This window comes from Etheostoma cragini, chromosome 13 (assembly GCF_013103735.1).
Source record: "Etheostoma cragini isolate CJK2018 chromosome 13, CSU_Ecrag_1.0, whole genome shotgun sequence".
NCBI classification, from domain to species: Eukaryota; Metazoa; Chordata; class Actinopteri; order Perciformes; family Percidae; genus Etheostoma; species Etheostoma cragini.
The window spans coordinates 6,697,414-6,718,120 of NC_048419.1; the positions used below are offsets into that span (position 1 = coordinate 6,697,414).

Below are 20,707 nucleotides of genomic sequence, written 5' to 3' on the forward strand. Positions count from 1 at the left end.
ACCACAACATCTCAATAGGATTCAGGTCAGGACTTTGGCTAGGCCACTCCAAAGTCTTCATTTTGTTCTTCTTCAGCCATTCGGTGGTGGACTTGCTGGTGTGTTTAGGATCATTGTCCTGCTTCAGAACCCAAGTTCGTTTCAGCTTGAGTACACAAACAGCTGGTCGGACATTCTCCTTCAGGATCTCTTGGTAGACAGCAGAATTCATAGTTCCTTTTATCACGGCAAGTCGTCCAGGTCCTGAAGCAGCAAAACATCCCCAGACCACTACCACCACCATATTTTACTGTTGGTATAATGTTCTTTTTATGAAATGCAGTGTTCCTTCTACGCCAGATATACTTGGACACACACCTTCCAAAGAGTTCCACTTTTGTCTCATCAGTCCACAGAATGTTGTCCCAAAAGTCTTGGGGATCATCAAGATGTGTTGTGGAGAAATTGAGACGAGCTTTGATGTTCTTTTTGCTCAGCAGTGGTTTTCTCCTTGGAACTCTGCCATGCAGGCCATTTTTGCCCAGTCTTCTCCTGATGGTGGAGGCATGAACGCTGACCTTAACTGATGCAAGTGAGGCCTGCAGTTCTTTGGACGTTGTTGTGGGGTCTTTTGTGACCTCTTGGATGAGTCGTCGCTGCGCTCTTGGGGTAATTTTGGGCGGCAGCCCACTCCTGGGAAGGTTCACCACTGTTCCATGTCTTCGCCATTTGTGGATAATGGCTCTCAGTGTGGTTTGCTGGATTCACAAAGCTTTGGAAATGGCTTTATAACCCTTTCCAGACTGATAGATCTCAATTACTTTCTTTCTCAATTGTTCCTGAATTTCTTTGGGTCTCGGCATGATGTGTAGGTTTTAAGGATCTTCTGGTGGCCCTTACTGTGTCAACCAGCTCCTATTTAAGTGATGCCTTGATTGTGAACAGGTGTGGCAATAATCAGGCCTGGGTGTGGCTAGAGAAATTGAACTCAGGTGTGGACAAACACAGTTATAGTATGTTTTAACAAGGGGGGCAATCACTTTTTCACACAGGGCCATGATGGTTTGGATTTTTTTTCACCTTTACTAATAAACACCTTCATTTACAAATTGCATTTTGTGTTTACTTGTGTTGTCCTTGACTATTGTTTAAATTGGTTTGATGTTACGAAACACTTAAGTGTGACAAACATGCAAAGGAACAGGAAATGAGGAAGGGGGCAAACACTTTTTCACACCACTGTAAGTTTTCAATCCGTTGGCCAGAATTTTGCTTATCAGCTTTGTTTCGTTAGGGAGCAATGACACTGGCCTGTAAGATGAGGGATCCAACTCGTTGCAGGCCTTTATCAGGATTAAAGAGATGTTTGCCTTGTAAAGCGTTTGAGGCAATTGACCAACAGACGCTGCATGTTTAAACATCCGCAACAACAGTGGATACAGCTCCTTAGAGAAGCACTTATAGAACTCAATAGTGAACCCATCCGGGCCAGGGGCTTTATTTGGAAATTTTGCAATTGCTTCTACGACTTCTGCGATGGAGATGTCCCCGTCTAACACCGCCTGTGCGTCACTACTAAGATGCGGAGGTCCAGCCCTGAGAGAAATGACCTGATTACGTCTGCGTCATGGCTACATTTTGACCTATACAGTTCTGAAAAGAACTCGTTAAAACGTTTGTTTATTTCCTTAGGGTCGGTAAGAATTTATTCTCAGTGTGGCCCGAGAGCCTTGGGCCTTCTCAACTGCCATGCCAGCAGTTTCTGAGGTTTATCTCCTATTTCAAATTGCCTCTGTTTAATTATATTCAACTGTTTGCAAACCTGTGCAGATATAATTGTATTGTACTCATTTCTATGGGAGACAATGGATTTCAATGTACCTGGATCTGCCAAGGTTTTGTAGAGATATTCTAGGTGAGAAATAGATTCACCTAGCTCCACTAACCTCTTTCTTGCTTGTTTTCTCCTCCCTGCTAGATAGGATATAATGCTCCCTCTAAGCACTGCTTTGTTTGATTCCCATAGTACTGAATCATCCACGTCCCCCGTGTCATTGACGGGCAATTATGTCTGGCAGCCTGACTGACATATAGTCCAGAAAACCTTTTATCTTTCAAAATTGTGTTATCAAATTTCCAAGTGCATTCACCTCAATGAATGTTAAGTCTGATGTCAACTGACATGGGAGAACGGTCACTTATTAATTTATTATGGTATTGTGTGGTCAAAACACTGGGGACAAGTTTAGAGTCCAGCAGCATAAAATCAATCAAAATCAATCCTCGAATAGGAATTGTGAACTGTAGAGAAAAAGGAGTAAGCTCTAGTGTTGGGGTTAAGTAGCCTCCAAATGTCAACTAGAGGGCAGTCATACTTGTCTCGAGCATACAGCAACTTCAGAATGAAAAAACGTTACCGCTGACTTTGATGTTAAAATGTATACAGGTTGGCAGGTCTTTCGCTGTTCGCATTTTGTTGGTAAATGTGAGATTTTTGAGTCACACACATCTCGTCTTAATATCAGAAACAAGAAAATGAATCTGGCGTCAACTGAAAATTGGTCACACCGATTCACAGTGATTGGTTTAATGTGTGAATTGTTGTAATTGTAACAACTCGAAAATCCTGGAGGGACTGTGCTATGAGTGTTTTCACTTGAGTTATTTGGTGGGCTGGTTGCTAGCATCACAAAGTAGGCACTGCAGACTCTCACATCCGGGTTTGATCCCAAGTCCGGGCTTTGCCTTTTTTTGGGGAGTTTGCTTGTTCTTCCTGACTTTCTCTGGCATACTATACTTTTATTTTTAGTGGCTTTTTTGAGACATACTATCCTATGACTTTTTTTCAGTCTTTATAATGTATGTAATGTATGTTTTTTCGACATACTGTATTTCGCATTAGCGAACCTAGACTGTCAAACCTTGGCTCTCTGACCCCTCCTTCTCTTGTCGGAAAAAAAAAACAACTTTGACTTTGTCACATGGAGTGAGCCGAACCATCCAAGACTAAGGAGCTGGTGGTGGATCTAAGGAGAGCCAAGGCACCAGTGAGCCCTGTTTCCACCCAGGGGGTCAGTGTGGACATTGTGGAGGACTACAAATACCTGGGAGTACACTTGAACAATAAACTGGACTGGGCCAAAAACACTCAAGCCTTCTACAGGAAGGGCCAAGGGCTATCCTCTTTGCAGTTGCATGCTGGGGCAGTAGGCTGAGGGTAGCGGACGCCAACAGACTCAACAAACTGATCCGCAAGGCCAGTGACGTTGTGGGAGTGGATCTGGACTCTCTGTCATTGGTGTCGGAGAGGATGCTGCTGTCCAAACTACATGTCATCTTGGACAATGTCTTGCATCCACTCCGTGGCTTGCTGCTCAATCACAAGAGCACTTTCAGTGATAGACTCATTCTCACAGAATGCACCACAGAGCGCCAAAGAGAGTCATTCCTGCCTGCGGCCAACAAACTTTAGAACTCCTCCCTCTGATTGTCTAACACATAGAAACTTAGAGAGGTTGAAAGTTGACAATATTATCTGTTTTGTGCAATACCACTGGCCTGAAATGTGTGCAATACTCAACTGTTACTATTATTAATATTACTACTTTTTACCATTGCAACCACTTAATTATGTTAATGTTAAAACTGTATCATAACAATTCTTTAACTATGTAAATACCATACATATCCACATTCCTTATATTTCTTTATTTATATTTTGTGTTTCTATACATATTCTATCTATACTATTTGTGCAACTGCAACACAGAGTTTCCTTTTGGGGATCAATAAAGTATTTCTGATTCTAATTCTGCTTCTGAACAATGCAACATGCAAACAGTGCGGTTGCCTCATCACACGAGTTATGTGTGTTAACTTTTTGCAGAATATGGTGACAACCGGCTAGGGTGCAAAACGCAAGACCCAGTGACCCCCTCCTACAACACAAAACCATCTACATTTTATGTAGTGACCATCAGTGACAGACACTTAACCATGGACAGTAAACAGTGATCACACCACCACAAACAAGCAAAATTTATAATAAATAATGTTAGATTAGCACAGCAGACAACTAAAAATATATGTAGTGTCGTGTTTCAGAAGAAGTTTCTCATCTCTCTATATTTATTTATAAGTAATAAAGCAAAATAAATACAAGACAAACACATCAATGTGGGCTATATCTACTTGATCTGAAACTCTGCGGGATGAAATTCCTACTCCAGACAGTTTACTATATACTACTTTACTCTGCCCGTAGTCTTCACCGTTTCTTTGGCTGGGGCCAGGTCTTATTGGCCACTCTCCTGGTTCAATGGTTCTTGTTGTGGTTCTGCTGCCTTTTGTATCCCATTCCTCCCTTTCCCCAGTGTGTCTGTGTTGTGTCATCTGTCCGCCACACGAGGGCGTCCTGGAGGGAACGGTCTGCCAGCACAGCTGCAACTCATCTCCATTATCCGTCTACCTGCACAGCTGCTTCTCATCATCACCACCACCACAGTATTAATACCCAGGCTGACCACCTTCTCAGCGCCAGTTCGTTACATACTCCCAAGTGGTAACTAGGCCAGTCAGTTAGTATTTGTTGCTTTACTAAACTTTGCTATTGACTAACTTTGTTTTTTCGTTCCGTCACAGATACTGTGTTCCGTCACCTATCTGTGCAGCTTCCCCGGACTGGATTACCACTTACACCTTCACCATCTCCTGTCCCTTGGTTTTTGTGTGTTTTTGTGGATTAAACCTTTTTGTTACCTTTTCCTGTCGTCCTGTGTTGTTCTGTGTTCGGGTCTGTCTGAAACCCCAACAGTTCTTCAGTCAACCTCGAAGGGATGAGGCCTATTGCATTTTTATCTTTATTCCAGTTCCTTGAAACATGTGACTTCTCAGTAATGACAATCCACTTTTACCAGAACTGTCTACACTCTTGACAGTGCTTGAAAGTTATTCATCGCATAACCCTAGTTACATTCTGTTATTGACTTTGTGGGAATTCTCCACTAACATGCTGCAAGTCAAAACTAATACATCCTTTATACAGCCTTTACAATAAAAAGTAATTACAATTTTTTTGATTTAATCAAAACCAGTGTATCCTTAATTTATTGTATTTAGACTAGGGTTTTAACGATATGCAATGTGAAACCAAAATTGCAACACTCAGATACATAAAAAGTGTGAGGAGGCAGAATCATGACACACCCATCATGTTCATTGCTGCTTTCGGCTCCTCTATGTCTTTTTTTTAATTTCTTTAGTGGCCATTGTGTTACCTTAAACCCAGTTGGAACACTGAGCTGCTTAGGCCTGGTGGTAACTGGTTTCTCCTGGATCCCGGGCCGAGCTGGGAGACTCTTCTGTCTCAACCATTTCAGAGCACAGCGGTCAGCTTCTCCACTTCCTCCCGCTCAGTCACACCTCAAAACATCAGCATAAGTATGTATAGTGTCAGTCAGTGACTGGTTATATTGTCTGTGGGGGATCCACCGCACCAAGGTGAATCCAGCACTTCTAACGTAGGTGTCACTTTACCTCTTGCAATGTCATTCCCTGGTAAAAACACACAACCCTGAATTACCAGAGCGGCGCACAGAGTGACAGGGATGAACCCCCGTAACTAAACCAGATTGAATGTGAATGCAGTGTACAGGGCGGGGAATGTATCCCATCCCAATGCCGCGGAGGACCAAACCCACAAGCTGATTGGACGGAGCACTGATCTACAGTTGGGCCCGAAAGTTTGGGCACCGCAGTTAAAAATTTGTATTAATGTGTCTAAAGAAGCCAAAAAAATGGATAATGATCCTAAACACACCTCACAATTCACGGTGGATTACATCAAGAGGCATAAACTGAAGGTTTTGCCACGGCCTTCACAATCTCCTGACCTCACCATAATTGAAAATGTTTACATAGACCTTAAAAGAGGAGAAATCTCCAAGTACTGGAAGACTTTTGTAAGAAAGAATGGGCAAAGACACCTTGAATGGATTGAAATACTCTTGGCTGGCTACAAGAAGTGTTTACAAGCTGTGTTAATTGCCAAAAGAGGCAGTACAAAGTATTAACTCTGCAGGGTGTTCAAACTTTTGCAGGTGCCATTTTTTGGTTTTCTGTTATATTGAAAGTGTAAACGATGAAAATAAAATCAAAGTTTTGTGACATATTATACGAATGTCTTATCTGTCATTTGATGACTTTTGGAGATTTTTCCATCAACTTCTCAAATGTTAAAAGGTTAATGTCCACAACCATGTTATCTAGCTTCTATTATGTTTAGTTAGTAGTCAGGAGCATCAATCAGTTAAGTAACTCACATCTGTCAGGAGAGCAACTAAATAAGGAGAATGACAGGTGATGCCCGGTATCCTAGCAAAAAATTGTAAGCAGTGATGTACGCATGGATAGTAAAACAAATTCTTGATTTCAAGCAGAGACACACGTACCCTTGTAACACCTGTATTTCCAATGTAACCTGCATTCAATTGCGTTATTAATTTTTAAAACGTTGACATTTAAACATGTATGCAATGTAATCCCTAGATGGGGTTGTAGTGCAACTGCCATACAGCACAGGATGAACAATTGTACCACTTGGTAAAAGTAGCTGGAAAAATCAAATTAGATTAATTCATCTGCAATTTGTATTTATTATATAATAATGTATTACATATATTGCTTTTCTGAGGATTATTTTATCGTTAGGGACCGAGTGCCAACAGCAGGGAAGGCCCGATTGAAACTGAAGGAATTATTATTACTCCTTTCTCTGGCAACAAATCACCTTTTTGAAGGGCTTAACATATTCAAAAACTCATCAAAATTGGCAGCCGCATCAAGCCTGGTGAACATGTACGTATTTTAAGTGTTTTGGTAATAAACGCCCAAAAATGTCTCGCAACCGCCCCCTAAAAAATAAAAGAAATTGATCCCCTGCAGTGCGTTTAATTTAGACGAACGAAATGTGATACACATATGTAACATGCCAAGACGAACCAAAAAAGCTCATAGGAGCCATACCCTTAACGCAACAGGAAGTCCACCATTTGGAATTTAATGTTCAACATTTTTGCAACTTTTGCCATTTCCATGTCGCACTTCAAAATACTCCCCCTAGAGATTTAATCCGAGCGTCTTCAGATTTGGTCTGTTCCATCTTAAGATGTTAAAGATGAAAAGTTATTAAAAGAAAAACATTTCGTCATAGGGCATGGCCATGATTGAGGGCCATTTTGTGTGTTTCGCCATCGACATTGTCCAATTGGCTTGAAACTTTTTATCAACGATAAGACTTTAATTCTGAGGACATTTACAGGACAAAATTGACTCAAAGTCATAGCACCCCTAGTGGCAACAGGACGTAAGCCCAAAACTATACGTGCTATACTTTCATCCAATCAACTTCAAATTCTGTCTGTGTCATCTAAAGACCTCAACAACAAAAGGTTATTAAAACCAAAGCTTTTCATCCAATGGGGTGGGCATGGCGTGACAGCCATTTTTAAGCATTTATCAATGAACAAAGAAGTTGTTGTAACTTGAGTGTACGTTGTCATATCTGCTTGAAATTTCACACGATTGACAAAGGTCCAGGCCAAAATTGACTTTTGGCCATAGTGCCTCTTACTGGCAACAGGAAATCAGCCTTACATGATACTTATAATGTGTGGTCTACATGTGATGTTGAGCCCCCTCCTATGCTTTAACCATGGCCGTGTGCTCACTTCACGCCCCGTTATATGGCTTTTGAACCGTTTAAGGTAGATTCTTAGGTGTTTGGTATCACTGAACTCAGCAAAGTTTGCCCCGCCCCAAATCTGCCCCAAAACCAACTTTTTCAAACTCCTCCCGGGCCGTGTGAGCGATCTGCATTACAACCTGGTAAGTAGCATCTCCAAGTGGCCCTGACAAAAAGTTACTAAAATGATTTTGCAACGTTTGCGCATTAGACACTCAAACAAATTTTCCTAGCTAGTTACAAAACATATATTTTATCTCGGCCAAATTAAAAGTTATCAGCATAAGACATGTTTGAGGTCCCATCATTGTCCAAGGGCCTACTAGGATAGTCTATAAAATTTGGCAAAAAATGGCCATCTTTTGGCCTATAACTCAATTCATTTACATGGGAAATATGCAATTTCAATAACTCTGTCATAGTAAAAGCTATCGACATGAAACTTGTGATACTTGTTTGGCATGCCAATTTTAGCGAAGATCGGCCATTAGGGGGCATGGTAGCCAACGTAGACCGTCCCGCTTTCGCACGCGCCCCGGGTCATTGGGGGCAACTGGCGCAAGGAGGCTTGGACCCTGTCATAATTGCTTGCATTTGTAGTTTAACTTTTATTCCTCTATTTGTGTATTATTCAGTTGTTGCTGAAAAGTGATATAGAGATAAAGTTCCCTTGCCTTACAACCTCAGCCTGTCAGGCAGTCCCCAGGGCATACAAACCACTGTTGTGCCTGCTTGTCTCACAGAAGTGTAACGTGAACAGCATTGTACTGCTTTCAGCTCACCATTAAAGTCATATCACAGTGAAACATATTTGTGTGAAGTTTTGAAAAACTACAACCCCACTACTTTAAAGAAATAAAGTTAACTGATTATTATTTTTTATTCTATCTCTTATAGAATAAACAGATACAATAAGTGAAGCTAAAGAAGCAAAGCCGTTCTAACTGAAAGAGGCAGGAAGGGTGTGGCAGACAATGAAAACACATCAACAGTTAAACATGGCCTCTTGTATGTTCATGTTCAGACTGGTCATTTACCTGAAGTAAAACAAACATACAAAATCTCTCGTCACTGTCAAGCCATTGTTGATGGCTCTGTAAAGCTAATCTTTAATTGTGTGAATATGTTAAACTAAGTTAAAACAACTTTTGCCAATACTAACAGGTGTGCATGTTAATGTAATCATCAACCATATTTATTACAAAAAAAATCTTTTCGATGAACAGTACTTTTTTTCTATGGTTAGACTATCTATCCATAATCAACATAGCTCATATGATTCTAAAACAGTCAGTAGACAAAGAGGCTGGAATTAGGTGTAACTTGAAAGGCCTGTTTTGTTGTCTAGTACTAAGTGAAGCTACCTCTTTGCCATTTAATTTCCATGCTGCAGCACGCAGACTGGTGTTTTGCATAGTTAGAGTGCAGTTCTGGAAGGCTACAACACACAGTACAATGAACAGTCTCAGCAAGCATTAGGAAATGCTAACTAACATATTATTCCATATTATTACACAGTATAAAGAGAATTATTATTTAAAAGGCACATATAATTACTGAAGACATTTAAACTTACAGGGTTTCTACAGGTATAAACAAGATTTTAACAGGACTTTTTAAGAGATTTTACACTGCGGCATTAGTGTCTAATTCACTAAAGAACAATATTGTAATTAATTATTAAATTATATAATTATTTTAGGAATTAAGAACGACTGTAGGTTTTTACATGTCACAACATACGTTATACAATAAAACAATCTATTGTAAAGCTTCATTATTCCAAAGTACCCCTACAGGGGCAGCTGTGGCTCAGTGGTAGAGTGGTTGCCTGCCAATCGGAAGGTTTGTGGTTCGATCCCTGCCCCTGCAGTCATTGTCGAAGTGTCAAAGCGCTATATAAATACAGTAAATTTACATCTATTTGAAAAACACCCTTTTTTTCTGCGACATTTTTTTAACATAGGGGGCATCACATGAGTCCACCAGTGGCTCAAAGTTTTGTTAAATCTGTTTTCAAAAACAGGGCCCTGCTTCATATCAAAAGTGTCTTGAGATCATTTCTGTTGTGATTTGGAGCTATATAAATACAATCAACTTCACCCAGTGAGCCTTGAGCAGCACTTTAACTTTCTGGGGTCCGAGGGTAAACGTAAATATTGCCTTTGATTCTAAATATTATTATTATTTTCCTCAAGTAATACAAAGTAATACCAAGTAATACAGAGGCTGCAAAAAATATCTCTTGATGTCTCTAACATGGCTATATGAACCACTGCACTGGCAAAAACACAGAGATTTCTATCAGTATTTAACATTGGCATGCCCTACCAGACACATTGGGCCTCATTTATCAACCTAACGTAGAAACCAGCACATATATGACCGCAGAAATCCTTTTACAACAGGCTTCACGTTGGATTCATGTAACGTTTGTATTACACCATAGCGTAAAAATGGTCATACATTGATGAATGCAGCGACTGGAAACAATCCTAATCTAAATATCACGCCCCAATGTGTTCTCGGTTTCGAGTCCTCGCCCCTACTATTCACGACATGGCCAGATGTAATCCAGCTAAAAAGAGGCACTTATTATACAGTAGGTGGGGATTGAAACCCTGACATCTCAATTTAATTAGCATCAACCTGTGTCTTTTTGGCAGCCTAAATACTGGTATTAGGATGTAGGAAGAATAGAAAGAGATTACTGATGCGGACAGCAGTGTTGCCATATTAAATTGGACTCCAGCGGAAGTTTATTTAATTTATACATCCTTTTTTTTTTTCGGCACTTCAAAAGACAAACAAACAAAAAGCCAAACATAACACTATAGCTTTTGAAAGTGAGCAGTAATATCTTGTCTCCTTGGTATAGCCTCTAGTTGGGGCTGTGCTTTACACTGCTCTCTGGGCATTGCGTCAGCTGGCTCCGTCACTACATTTGAGAGTTTGTGCCAAACCCACAGGCTACATCAATCTTGCAGACTTTTTCTGGTGTGTATAGAAGGGCCCCCAAGAAGGGAAAGAAGAGGGCATATAGGAAAGGAAACTCCATACAGTTGCATGAGCTGCGAAAATAAATTTAATGTGAAATTAGGGCAAGGAATGACAAGTATAAAGACAAACTCGAGACATGGCTTAGAATGAATAACTTGGGCACTGTCTGGTATGGCAAGAAAATCGTTGCAGGGTTTAAGAAAGGCAGAAGATGTAATAACATAAATGGTTATTAATCTGATAATTTTTACAGCACATGTCAAGGCCCGTCTTAAATTTGCCAATGACCATTTGGATAATACAGAGGAGTCATGGGAGAAAGTCATGTGGTCAGATGAGACCAAAATAGAAGTTTTTGGTCATAATTCCACTAACCATGTGTTTGGAGGAAGAAGAATGATGCGTACCATCCCAAGAACACCATCCCTACTGTAGGCATGGGGGTTGTAGCATCATGCTTTGGGGGTGTTTTTCTGCACATGAGACAGGGCAACTGCACTGTATTAAGGAGAGGATGACCGGGGCCATGTATTGCAAGATTTGGGGGAACAACCTTCTCGCCTCAGTTAGAGCATTGAAGATGGGTGAGGCTGGGTCTTCCAACATGACAGTGACCCGAAGAACACAGCCAGGATAACCAAGGAGTGGCTCTGTAAGAAGCATATCAAGGTTCTGGCGTGGCCTAGCCAGTCTCCAGACCTAAACCCAATAGAGAATCTGTGGAGGGAGCTCAAACTCTGGAGTGGGCCAAAATCCCTTCTGCAGTGTGTGCGAACCTGGTGAAAAACTACAGGAAACGTTTGGCCTCTGAAACTGCGAACAAAGGCTATTGTACTAAATATTAACATTGACTTTCTCAGGTGTTCAAATACTTATTTGCAGCTGTATCATACAAATAAATAGTTAAAAAATCATACATTGTGATTTTTTTGATTTTTTTTTTGATTATGTCTCTCACAGTGGACATGCACCTTATGATGACAATTTCAGACACCTCCATGATTTCTAAGTGGGAGAACTTGCAAAACAGCAGGGTTTTCAAATACTTATTTTCCCCACTGTATATATATATATATATATATATATATATATATATATATATATATATATATATATATATATAGATTATAGTAAACAATAACAATAAACCCACTATTAATTACATTATCTTAATGCAGTGTAACTGTATCATGTAAATAATGTACCTAAAATACAAACAATCGCCACAATACAAACAATTTTCAACAACCGCCATTATATTCAATCAACAGCCAGGTGCGACCTAGATAACAAATGAAGAACGCAAAAAACTAAATCACTAGCTAACTTACTTTAAATTTGCCAGAACTATAGACCAATACAACAACAGGCTCATATGAACTGACAACATAAGTTATGCAACTCAAGGACTCACATACAATCTCTATTATACTACTGATTATCCTCCGGACAGCTACTCTTTTTCTTTTCTCACACTTTTTTCTAACATGGGGAGGTAAACGCCAGGAAATATTGAGGTGTGTGCTACAAGGTCTAAAGTACGTTACCTTTGCAAATATCCTATTAAAGGTGCTCGAAGCAATTTCTTGCATTTTTTAGGCTACAACATGTTTTGGTCACATATAGCAAACATTTCACTTTCTGCTAGCTTCCTGAATACACTTTAAGAAAAAGCAATCCTTGTAGACAGCAACAGCAACAACAACGAAAAAACGCACCAACCTGCACCACGAAACAAAATAGTCTTACGGAATAAAGAATAAAGGATTTGGGGGTTAGTGCATGGAAGGAAGGGGAAGGAGACAAGATGGAAAGGAGAAAAGGGCGAGCTGGCTTTCACATTGTTTGATAATACTTTAAACATCAACAAAAACTGACATCACTCACCATTGCTTAAAGCACCTTTAATTGATTAAGTAAAAGGTATTGCAAGGTATGTGGTACATTGCTTTTACAAATATCCCAGAGACCAAAAGGATTTTTGTTCAGTCTGATTTAATTTTCTATAAATGCTTGTAAAACATCAACCCAGTTGTCCAAAGTCAATCTATGACCATCATCAAAAAGGTTGTAGAACCATAAAGACATACAAATATAAATAAATAAAACAGAACATGAATCACACAGGTATATGCCACACAAGCATTTGTGTTAACAAACCAGTTTTTTTATTTTGAGTCATCCAGGGCAAAAATAAACAGATTGAACATTATAACTCATAAAGAACAAATGATTTACATTTCTTACATACAGAGTATCAATCTTGCATGTAACAGTACAGATTAAATGCACAATGACCCTGAAAAACTCTGGGCTTCTAGTCTGGATGGAAAAACTTCTGTAAGTGATAGGAAGACAACAAAGACATTAGCAGAACGGGGCCACTGTTAGTTTGTAGCTCCAAAAGACAGTTTGTTTCTACTCGTTATATTATTGAGTTACAAAGTTAACAATCAGAATTGCCGTTTGGGGTCATATAGGACGCACTCGTCCTCAGAAGGGATTAAATGGCCCAAAATGGTCTACGTTGAATATAGCTCCCCCTAGTGGCATGTCTTTACCAAATTTGAGATGGGTATGGCTGCAGCCTGGAGCCCCCCATGTGATGCCATCTGTGTCATGCCGTCCCGTCTCATGCCGAGGTTTGTCCAACGGTAAATTCAGAGGGTCAAAAATACAAAATTGCAAATAATTTTCCAGATGAAGTCACGGGTAAATGCCCGACCACATTGTTGCAATCAATTGAAAAACGTTAAAAACTGTTTAAGCAACAATGTTTTGATATATTTATTTTGCTCATTTCTGAATGTTATTGTTGTGTTGTTCCCAGATATAAACGTAGCCTACATTTATTGAAACCTGAATCAGCGGCACAGCCATTTCTGCCAAACAACAGCAGAGTTTCCTGAGGATAACAAGGATCTGCACACACAAGAAAAAGAATACAAAAATAAACAGATGGCTTTCCAAGAGGCCTTTTTAATTTTACATGCTATATTGTTTTCACACTTCACTGGGACATTGCTGCAAATACAATGTACTTATATAGAACATACTAAAGGGCATGAGACGGGAGGCTCCAAGTTGCAGCCATAGAAGGATTTTTTTAGTTTTCCTATAATCTGCATTTTTACATTGACACGGACACAGATTTTTTAAATATTTAAAAACAACACCAAACATTTCAAGTATTTTACTTATTAGCATGATAGTTGACGCAAGATTTTACTTTGAAAAGTAAGGGAGATAGCCTGTTGTTCAAAGCATTTTATCCTAGATACGAGGCTTTTATTTTGAACAGTAGAAGCTCGGGGACGGCACCAGGCGGGATGACAGAAGGATTTTTTAGTTTGCCTATAATCTGCTTTTACTTTATATACGGACATATATTTTAAGTGTATTATTCATCACTATGATAGTCTGCATTTATCTTATCAACATACTTTTTAAAGTATTTTCTTCATTTGTATGATTGCCGTTACTGTTTAGCTAAAAAAAACAACAACACACTAACTATTTCAAGTATTTTATTCATTAAAATGATAGTGGACACAAGCTTTTACTTTGAAAAGCAGGCTAAGAGATAATTGTTTATGTATTTTATTTTGAAAAGTAGGAGCTCGGGAACATTATTAAAACATTATTTGGCAGTGGACACATTATAAATTAAAATATAAATTAAAATGATGATGTTTCTATTATATTAGAAATATTATAATCTAAATACACAACAACCTGCTGAGCTTTGCCAGTGGAACTCCTGACCCCCAAAGGGATTATTAAAGCAGCAACAATGTTTAGTTTCTTTATTACTTCCCAATTTGAATATTATGGCCACAGATTGTTTCCACTGTTACCATCCAATTGCCAACCACTGACAGATAAACTTGAATAGTTCAGCCGTTCAATTTTTAGATGTATTAAAGACTTATATATTATACTACATATTGGAACATTGGACAGTATTGTGAATGCAGTTTTTAAAATGTGGGACATACACTGGCTAAATATTGCAGGGAGATCGGACTAAAGTATGTTTATACTAACCTACAGTTTGTTCTTCTTGATCCTCCTGATGTTCTTGGAGTGACCTCTATTGCTATTTGCATGATGGGGTTTAGTCTCGAGCTACATTTGTATTTGCCATGCAGAGTCCAGTGAAATAAGATCCTCGCGGTTCATTGTCCTTTACAAATGCACTTACTGTGCAGACAATTCGACCAGGTTGTGCAGTTTACTTTCAGAAATTTTCGTTCATCAGCAGACTTTTCAACAGAAATAAAATACTCCGATTTGACACTTTTGGACATTTTAATACATACATTTTTATATCACCTGTTTCTGTCCAGGGTTGCAGGGGCTGCTGCTTATCCCAGTATTGTGTAAATGGCAGTATTCACAACAGAATAGAAAGTATTATCAGGTATGTGTAATCATGCAAAGAACACCGTCAGCAGACAGCAAGTGCTTAATAGTGTGTGTGAATGGCCTTTGTGTTTTTTTAGAAGCTCTGTGATCCCACCAACAATTTCAAGAGAAAGAGGCTGAAAAAAGAGAAAGGGCTGATTTACCTAGCAGTTAAGGCTGTGGCTCCTCTGTACTTGCTCCTGTTACTCAGACCGTGCCCTTTGTCTGGAGCCAGGACTTGGTCTGAGGCACAAATTTGCATTCCAAGAGCCACTTGAATGCGAAACTCCCCGGATTCTCAGTACCTGACATGCAAAACCCGTGGAGGACCAGTTAAAATGGTGCACACATACAGTCAACACAGGTGTACTCCAGTCATGAGCATTCTACCCCCCTTCTATAGAGCTCCAAACCTCATCACTCTTCCCAGAGAGTGTTATGGAAATAAGCACTGTGATTTAGCTGGGATACAGTACCTGCAGATTGCTGAGGGTTGGATGTAAGGATTGGAGGTAAGGTAATATCTATGTTGGTAGATAAATCTAAAAACAGTGTGTGCAAGGACCATAGGTTGAGGGAGAGATCAACGGAAGTTGAAGAAAAAAAAAAAATAAGAGAATCCAAAACGATGCCTAGGTCTTTCCTTGTTAAAAAGAAACGTGGGGCATGTGGAGCATGGCAATGGAAAGAGCAAGAACAGCTTGAGTGGAAAGAAGATAATACAGAAGGTAAGAATTTAAACAAGAAATCTTTACGTTTTTTTTTTACGACAGCTGAAACCTTTTTTCAGCTGTCATAATTAGGCAGAACATCAAAGTTGGTTTATCCGTGTTAAAGTGTAGCATGTATTTTTTTGTTGTTGTATGTATGTATGTATGTATGTATGTATGTATGTGTATATGTATCTACAGGATTTGTATATGGTCATTCATTTGAGTTTGTTAATTTACTTATAAACCAAACAATTGTTTATTTTTATCAATTTTAGTGAGTGAAATTGCTATGGAGCAGATACCCTGCAGTCCTGACACCCAACAGCCTGCAACTTTGCCTCAGTCAGTAGCTACCATAGAGTGTGGGACAGCAGCTGGAATGATGTCAGTACCTTTTGCAGCATCAGGAGGACCAGGATCTGACACCAAGCCAGACTGGTCAACGCTAATGCTGAGGGGCTCCTTCTACCATCCAAGTGCCCTGGCACTGGTCAACAGAGCAAAGGTAAGGTCAGGCTTTTCTTGTCAAGTATAGTGCCACTCCTATATTATGATCAAGTTTACTGGGCTTCTATACAAATGTTCACCCAACCTTTGGCATGTTTTTGTACGCAGTACTGATAACTATAATATCTAGTAATTTGAAACACACATCAAAAAGGGTAAGCACTTCAGTGGGAGCCACAGTATCAATGGTAAGGCCTTATCACACTAGGGACGTTTTCTGAGTCCAATTAATTCACACATAAATGTTTTAAACGGTTGCTTTTACACAGAAAACCAACATTATACAGCGATAAAGTGAAGTAACAAGGTAAATTCTTCTGAGCTTTTGCACAGCAAATAAAGGCAGCAATCAATCACGTTGTGTTGTATACTTCTGAGAATTATAAAACAACAAGGAAGCTGTAGTCCGAAACATCAATTGTATGTACTGTTTGTCGAACTTAAAAATGTCTCCTTTCAACCTTGACAAAGACAGCTGCATGTAAAGTTTTGATGCGAAATATTCATCACGCCCCTGGTGTATGATGGCCTTTAAAGGAAAGACTGCAACTACAGTTTAAATGAGTGTGAAGTCCAGAGACCAGTAAGCAAAGTTCACAGGTTAAAGCAGCCTTGCCACTAAGGACAAAGCAGAAGGTGCGGCAGAGTAGGCAGCCAGTGAAAAAGAGGCGTTTTGGGCAGAAACCCAAATAATGTAACAGTATAATGACTTGGGCTACCGTAAAGACCATGTAGGAAATGGTTAAGTCAGACCTGATCAGGTGCTAAAAAGGACAGTTATTAAAAGAATTAGAGAAAAGGAATCTATGAATATGGTGTGAAAATGTTTAGGGTTTGTAAGAGAAGGCAAAAAGCAAGGCAGCTTGATTTGCATAGCACATTTCTGCAACTGGGCATTTCAAAGTGCACTACATAAAACATTTAAGAGCAGTTAAAAACGATTAAGAAATTAAAAACAGATAAAATACGAGAAGAAAAGTTACAGTGCAGTATAAGGAATGAAACATTAAAGAGCAGTTAAAACAAAAACAAAAAGATAAAATACAAGATTTAGGCAGCTAGTCCTTGCCGATCCCAGAATGGGCCAGTCCCATTCTGCTGTCTCACTTTTTAACTCTCTTCATATGCTTATTTAGATTGTCATATAGTTTTAACATTGCTACTTCAGTATAGGAAATTAATAATTATTTAAAGAAATGCCAAAAAAAATAAAAGTCTTCAACCTTGATTTAAAAGAAATGTGAGTAGAGGCAGACCTGCAGTTTTCTAGAGCTTCTTCCAGATATGTGGAGCACATAAACTGAAGGCTGCTTCCCCCTGTTTAGTTTTGACTCTGGGGACAGCAGGCAGACCGGTCCAAGATGACCTGAGAGGTCTGGGTGGTTTATAGTACAGTAACAGATCTGAAATGTATTTTGGCCTTAAAAGATAGTTTTAGAGGTAATAAAGTCAAGGCAGCAACAGGAGATCTTTGGAGAGTGAAGGCAACTTACAAGACAATGGAGGAGGGCTACAGATGTTTAGACAGAAGGCAGTATTATGTTAGATTGACAACTTTAGGGAAAGCAGAAAGCCTTAAAAATCAACAGAAAAGGACTGAGCTAGGGCAACTATTTTTTGCAAAGGGATGGTAAGAAAAATGACACAATGAATGGGACTTATAGGGAGTTAGAGGCTAACTTAGTAAAGCTGTACACTGATGGGGTAAGGGAGTTAGTATTACCATTAGATATGCCCTCCGTTGGGGTAATAGCATCAAATGCATCTTAAAGCCCACACTCTAAGAGATGGAAAAGGTAGTACGTCAGCATCCGTCCGCTGGACCTAATGGTGTACCCTATAGGCTGTGTAAAAATTCTCTGAACGTGTGAGTTTTGTGGAGCCTTAATCGAGTAGCATGGATGAAGCCGCAACGCATGGTCCAGCAAAATGGCTGAAAGGAACTTTGGGCCTACTGAGAATTATTTAGTTTATATAGGACAATTTAGGCCTATCTGTCTTCTTAATGTAGAAGGTAAGATTTTAGATTTTATTTTAGTTTATAGGTACAGAGATAGTTTGGGTACCTAGAAAGGATTAAGCTAATCACCACCTCAGTGTAGAAAGCCAGGTGTTTGTGCTTGGAGCACACCAGCACTATTAAGCATACTGTGTATTGATAACTGTTAAGAATGCACATTTTTCCTTGTAAGCTAACTAGAGTAAGAAAAATCCTAATGCTGATCATCCATGTTTTCATATTCATCAAGCAGTTGTCTCTTTCTACCAGCCCCGTCCCCGTACTTCCCCCAGCTCAGGTGACTTTATGTGCTCGGTGTGCCACAAGATATTCCCTCTGCAGCGCATGTTGACTCGACACTTGAAGTGCCACAGCCTGGTGAAGAGACATCCTTGTCGATTTTGTGGCAAAGGATTCAACGATACCTTTGACCTCAAGAGGCACATGCGAACACACACAGGTCAGGAATAAACTTTATTCTCACACACACACACACACACACACACACACACACAGAGTTTTAGAAATGAGTAATGTCTGCTACATCCTATAGGCATTCTTTGAAAATCCTTCACATAAATCAAAGTATCAGGACCACAATCTAAAAATACTCTATTACAATTAGAAATTATTATTATGGAGGCGGATCAGACAACCCGTTCTCACGGCAGTTTGTGAAATGGTCACGTTATTTTGATCTATAACGTATTCGTCAACTGGGACAACTTTTCTTGTTTATTTTGTGGTGGTTTCCACAAAATTAACAACGGCCGCCGGGACACGATCTCTGGGGGGACACAACAACAGGGAAATGAAACGCCACACACAGGTAACAACGTTACTGTTGTGTTTAGGAAAAGAACAACAGCAAAAGGAGAAGGAGTACAGCCACAACAACGGGACGGTTATGATTAAAGAAGGAGAATGCGGAAAGTCCAAAAAAAACTCCTCCTCCGGATTCTCAATACAACTCACTACAGTAATTGTGTTGTTATCACGAAAGATGCTTCTCATTGTAATGCATTCGTATAGCATTGGTGGTCACCACTACAAAAATAACAAGAAAATCGTGTCCCTGTACATATAACAATAGACGAAATAATGTTACCATTTCACGAATTGCCATGAGAATGGGCTGCTTTTTCCTCACAAGACACAGGCTTGTTAATTTGACAACATTGCATGTTTTAGTTTGTGTTGGCAATGTGTCTTGAGATGGCTCTGCAGTAAAAGATGAATAAAGATTAGAGTTGTCAGCTTTTTGGCCAACAGCTGGCAATTATGGAAAGCTAATTATATTAAAGTTCATGAAACCTTAATATAATCCTTCAATTAAAAATATATAATAATAATCAAAACAATTTTTAAGTAAAAAATAAATAAATATGTTTGGTGCAGTTAAGGGATACTGTTGATAGCTCCCTAGCTCCTTCTTCCGAGGTTTATTAGGATATACTGTAGCAGACCTTACTACATGGCGCTGAAGAGATACAGTAGGTCTGGCAATGCAAGCCTACTAATCCACTGATTCCAATCTAAATGTATAAATGCATCCCCACGAACTTGCACAGGAAAAAATAACTTTTTTCTCTCACCCTGCTGCAGGTATACGTCCCTACAAGTGTGAGCTATGTGAGAAAGCCTTCACACAGCGTTGCTCTCTGGAGTCCCATATGAGGAAAATTCATGGTGTTCACCAACAGTATGCCTACCGCCAGAGACGCTCCAAGATCTTTGTATGTGAGGACTGTGGTTACACCTCAAACCGCCCTGATGAGTATTTCCTTCATGTAAGACAGTGCCACCCTGGCAGTCCCGCCCTCCGAAGGTACTACCGACGCCAGGTCCATGAGAACAGCAGCTTTGCTTCAGAAGACAGTAAACTCAACCCCTATTTGCTGTACTCAGCCCCTGCATACTACATGTAGATCTGATTCTAACTCTTAAATACATTGTATTGGAGCATTGCATTGAATCTGTTTCAAGTCATTCATAATAGACATTTTCAGGAATTTTTGAATTTGTATTCAACTAAGTTGCAAGAGTTTTTTTTGTTCATCAGTCTGTTTTCAACTATAGATTTTCATTTAAATGATAACCTTTTCTACCAGTTTTTAACACTTTTGTTTTCGTGTACACTTACAGTTAAAATAAAAATGAAGGATCAAAAATTATACTTAATGTTTTTATTGTTAATATTAATATTAATATTTAGCTGACAGTCAAAAATACCCCAAAGGCCACAGAATGGTGGTATTTCTGTAAGAAAGGAGACCCACCATGTACACATCAGAATTTTTTTTTCTTTAAATATTGTATATGTGGTACGAGACTTCAAAGAACCAATCAGCAGCAAAAATG

The 20,707-nt window shown here is 39.3% G+C and overlaps 1 protein-coding gene and 1 long non-coding RNA gene across 2 annotated transcripts in view; both read left to right on the plus strand.

Annotated features, from left to right (window-relative positions):
* The window catches only part of LOC117955467, a 14,905-nt gene extending 10,345 nt beyond the window's left edge, over positions 1-4,560 (plus strand). The window contains exons 2-3 of the long non-coding RNA XR_004659049.1: positions 994-996; positions 4,549-4,560. This is a non-coding gene — a long non-coding RNA (uncharacterized LOC117955467). The remainder of the gene's footprint in view (positions 1-993; positions 997-4,548) is intronic.
* A 10,991-nt stretch (positions 4,561-15,551) lies between these two features.
* On the plus strand, positions 15,552-20,372 carry zgc:171929 (uncharacterized protein LOC100124596 homolog). Its single transcript, XM_034889997.1, has 4 exons — positions 15,552-15,855; positions 16,116-16,345; positions 18,617-18,806; positions 19,952-20,372. Exons 1-4 carry the CDS (start codon positions 15,654-15,656, stop codon positions 20,272-20,274), a joined length of 945 nt encoding a protein of 314 aa, XP_034745888.1. The 5' UTR covers positions 15,552-15,653; the 3' UTR covers positions 20,275-20,372.
* The last annotated feature ends 335 nt before the right edge of the window (positions 20,373-20,707 follow it).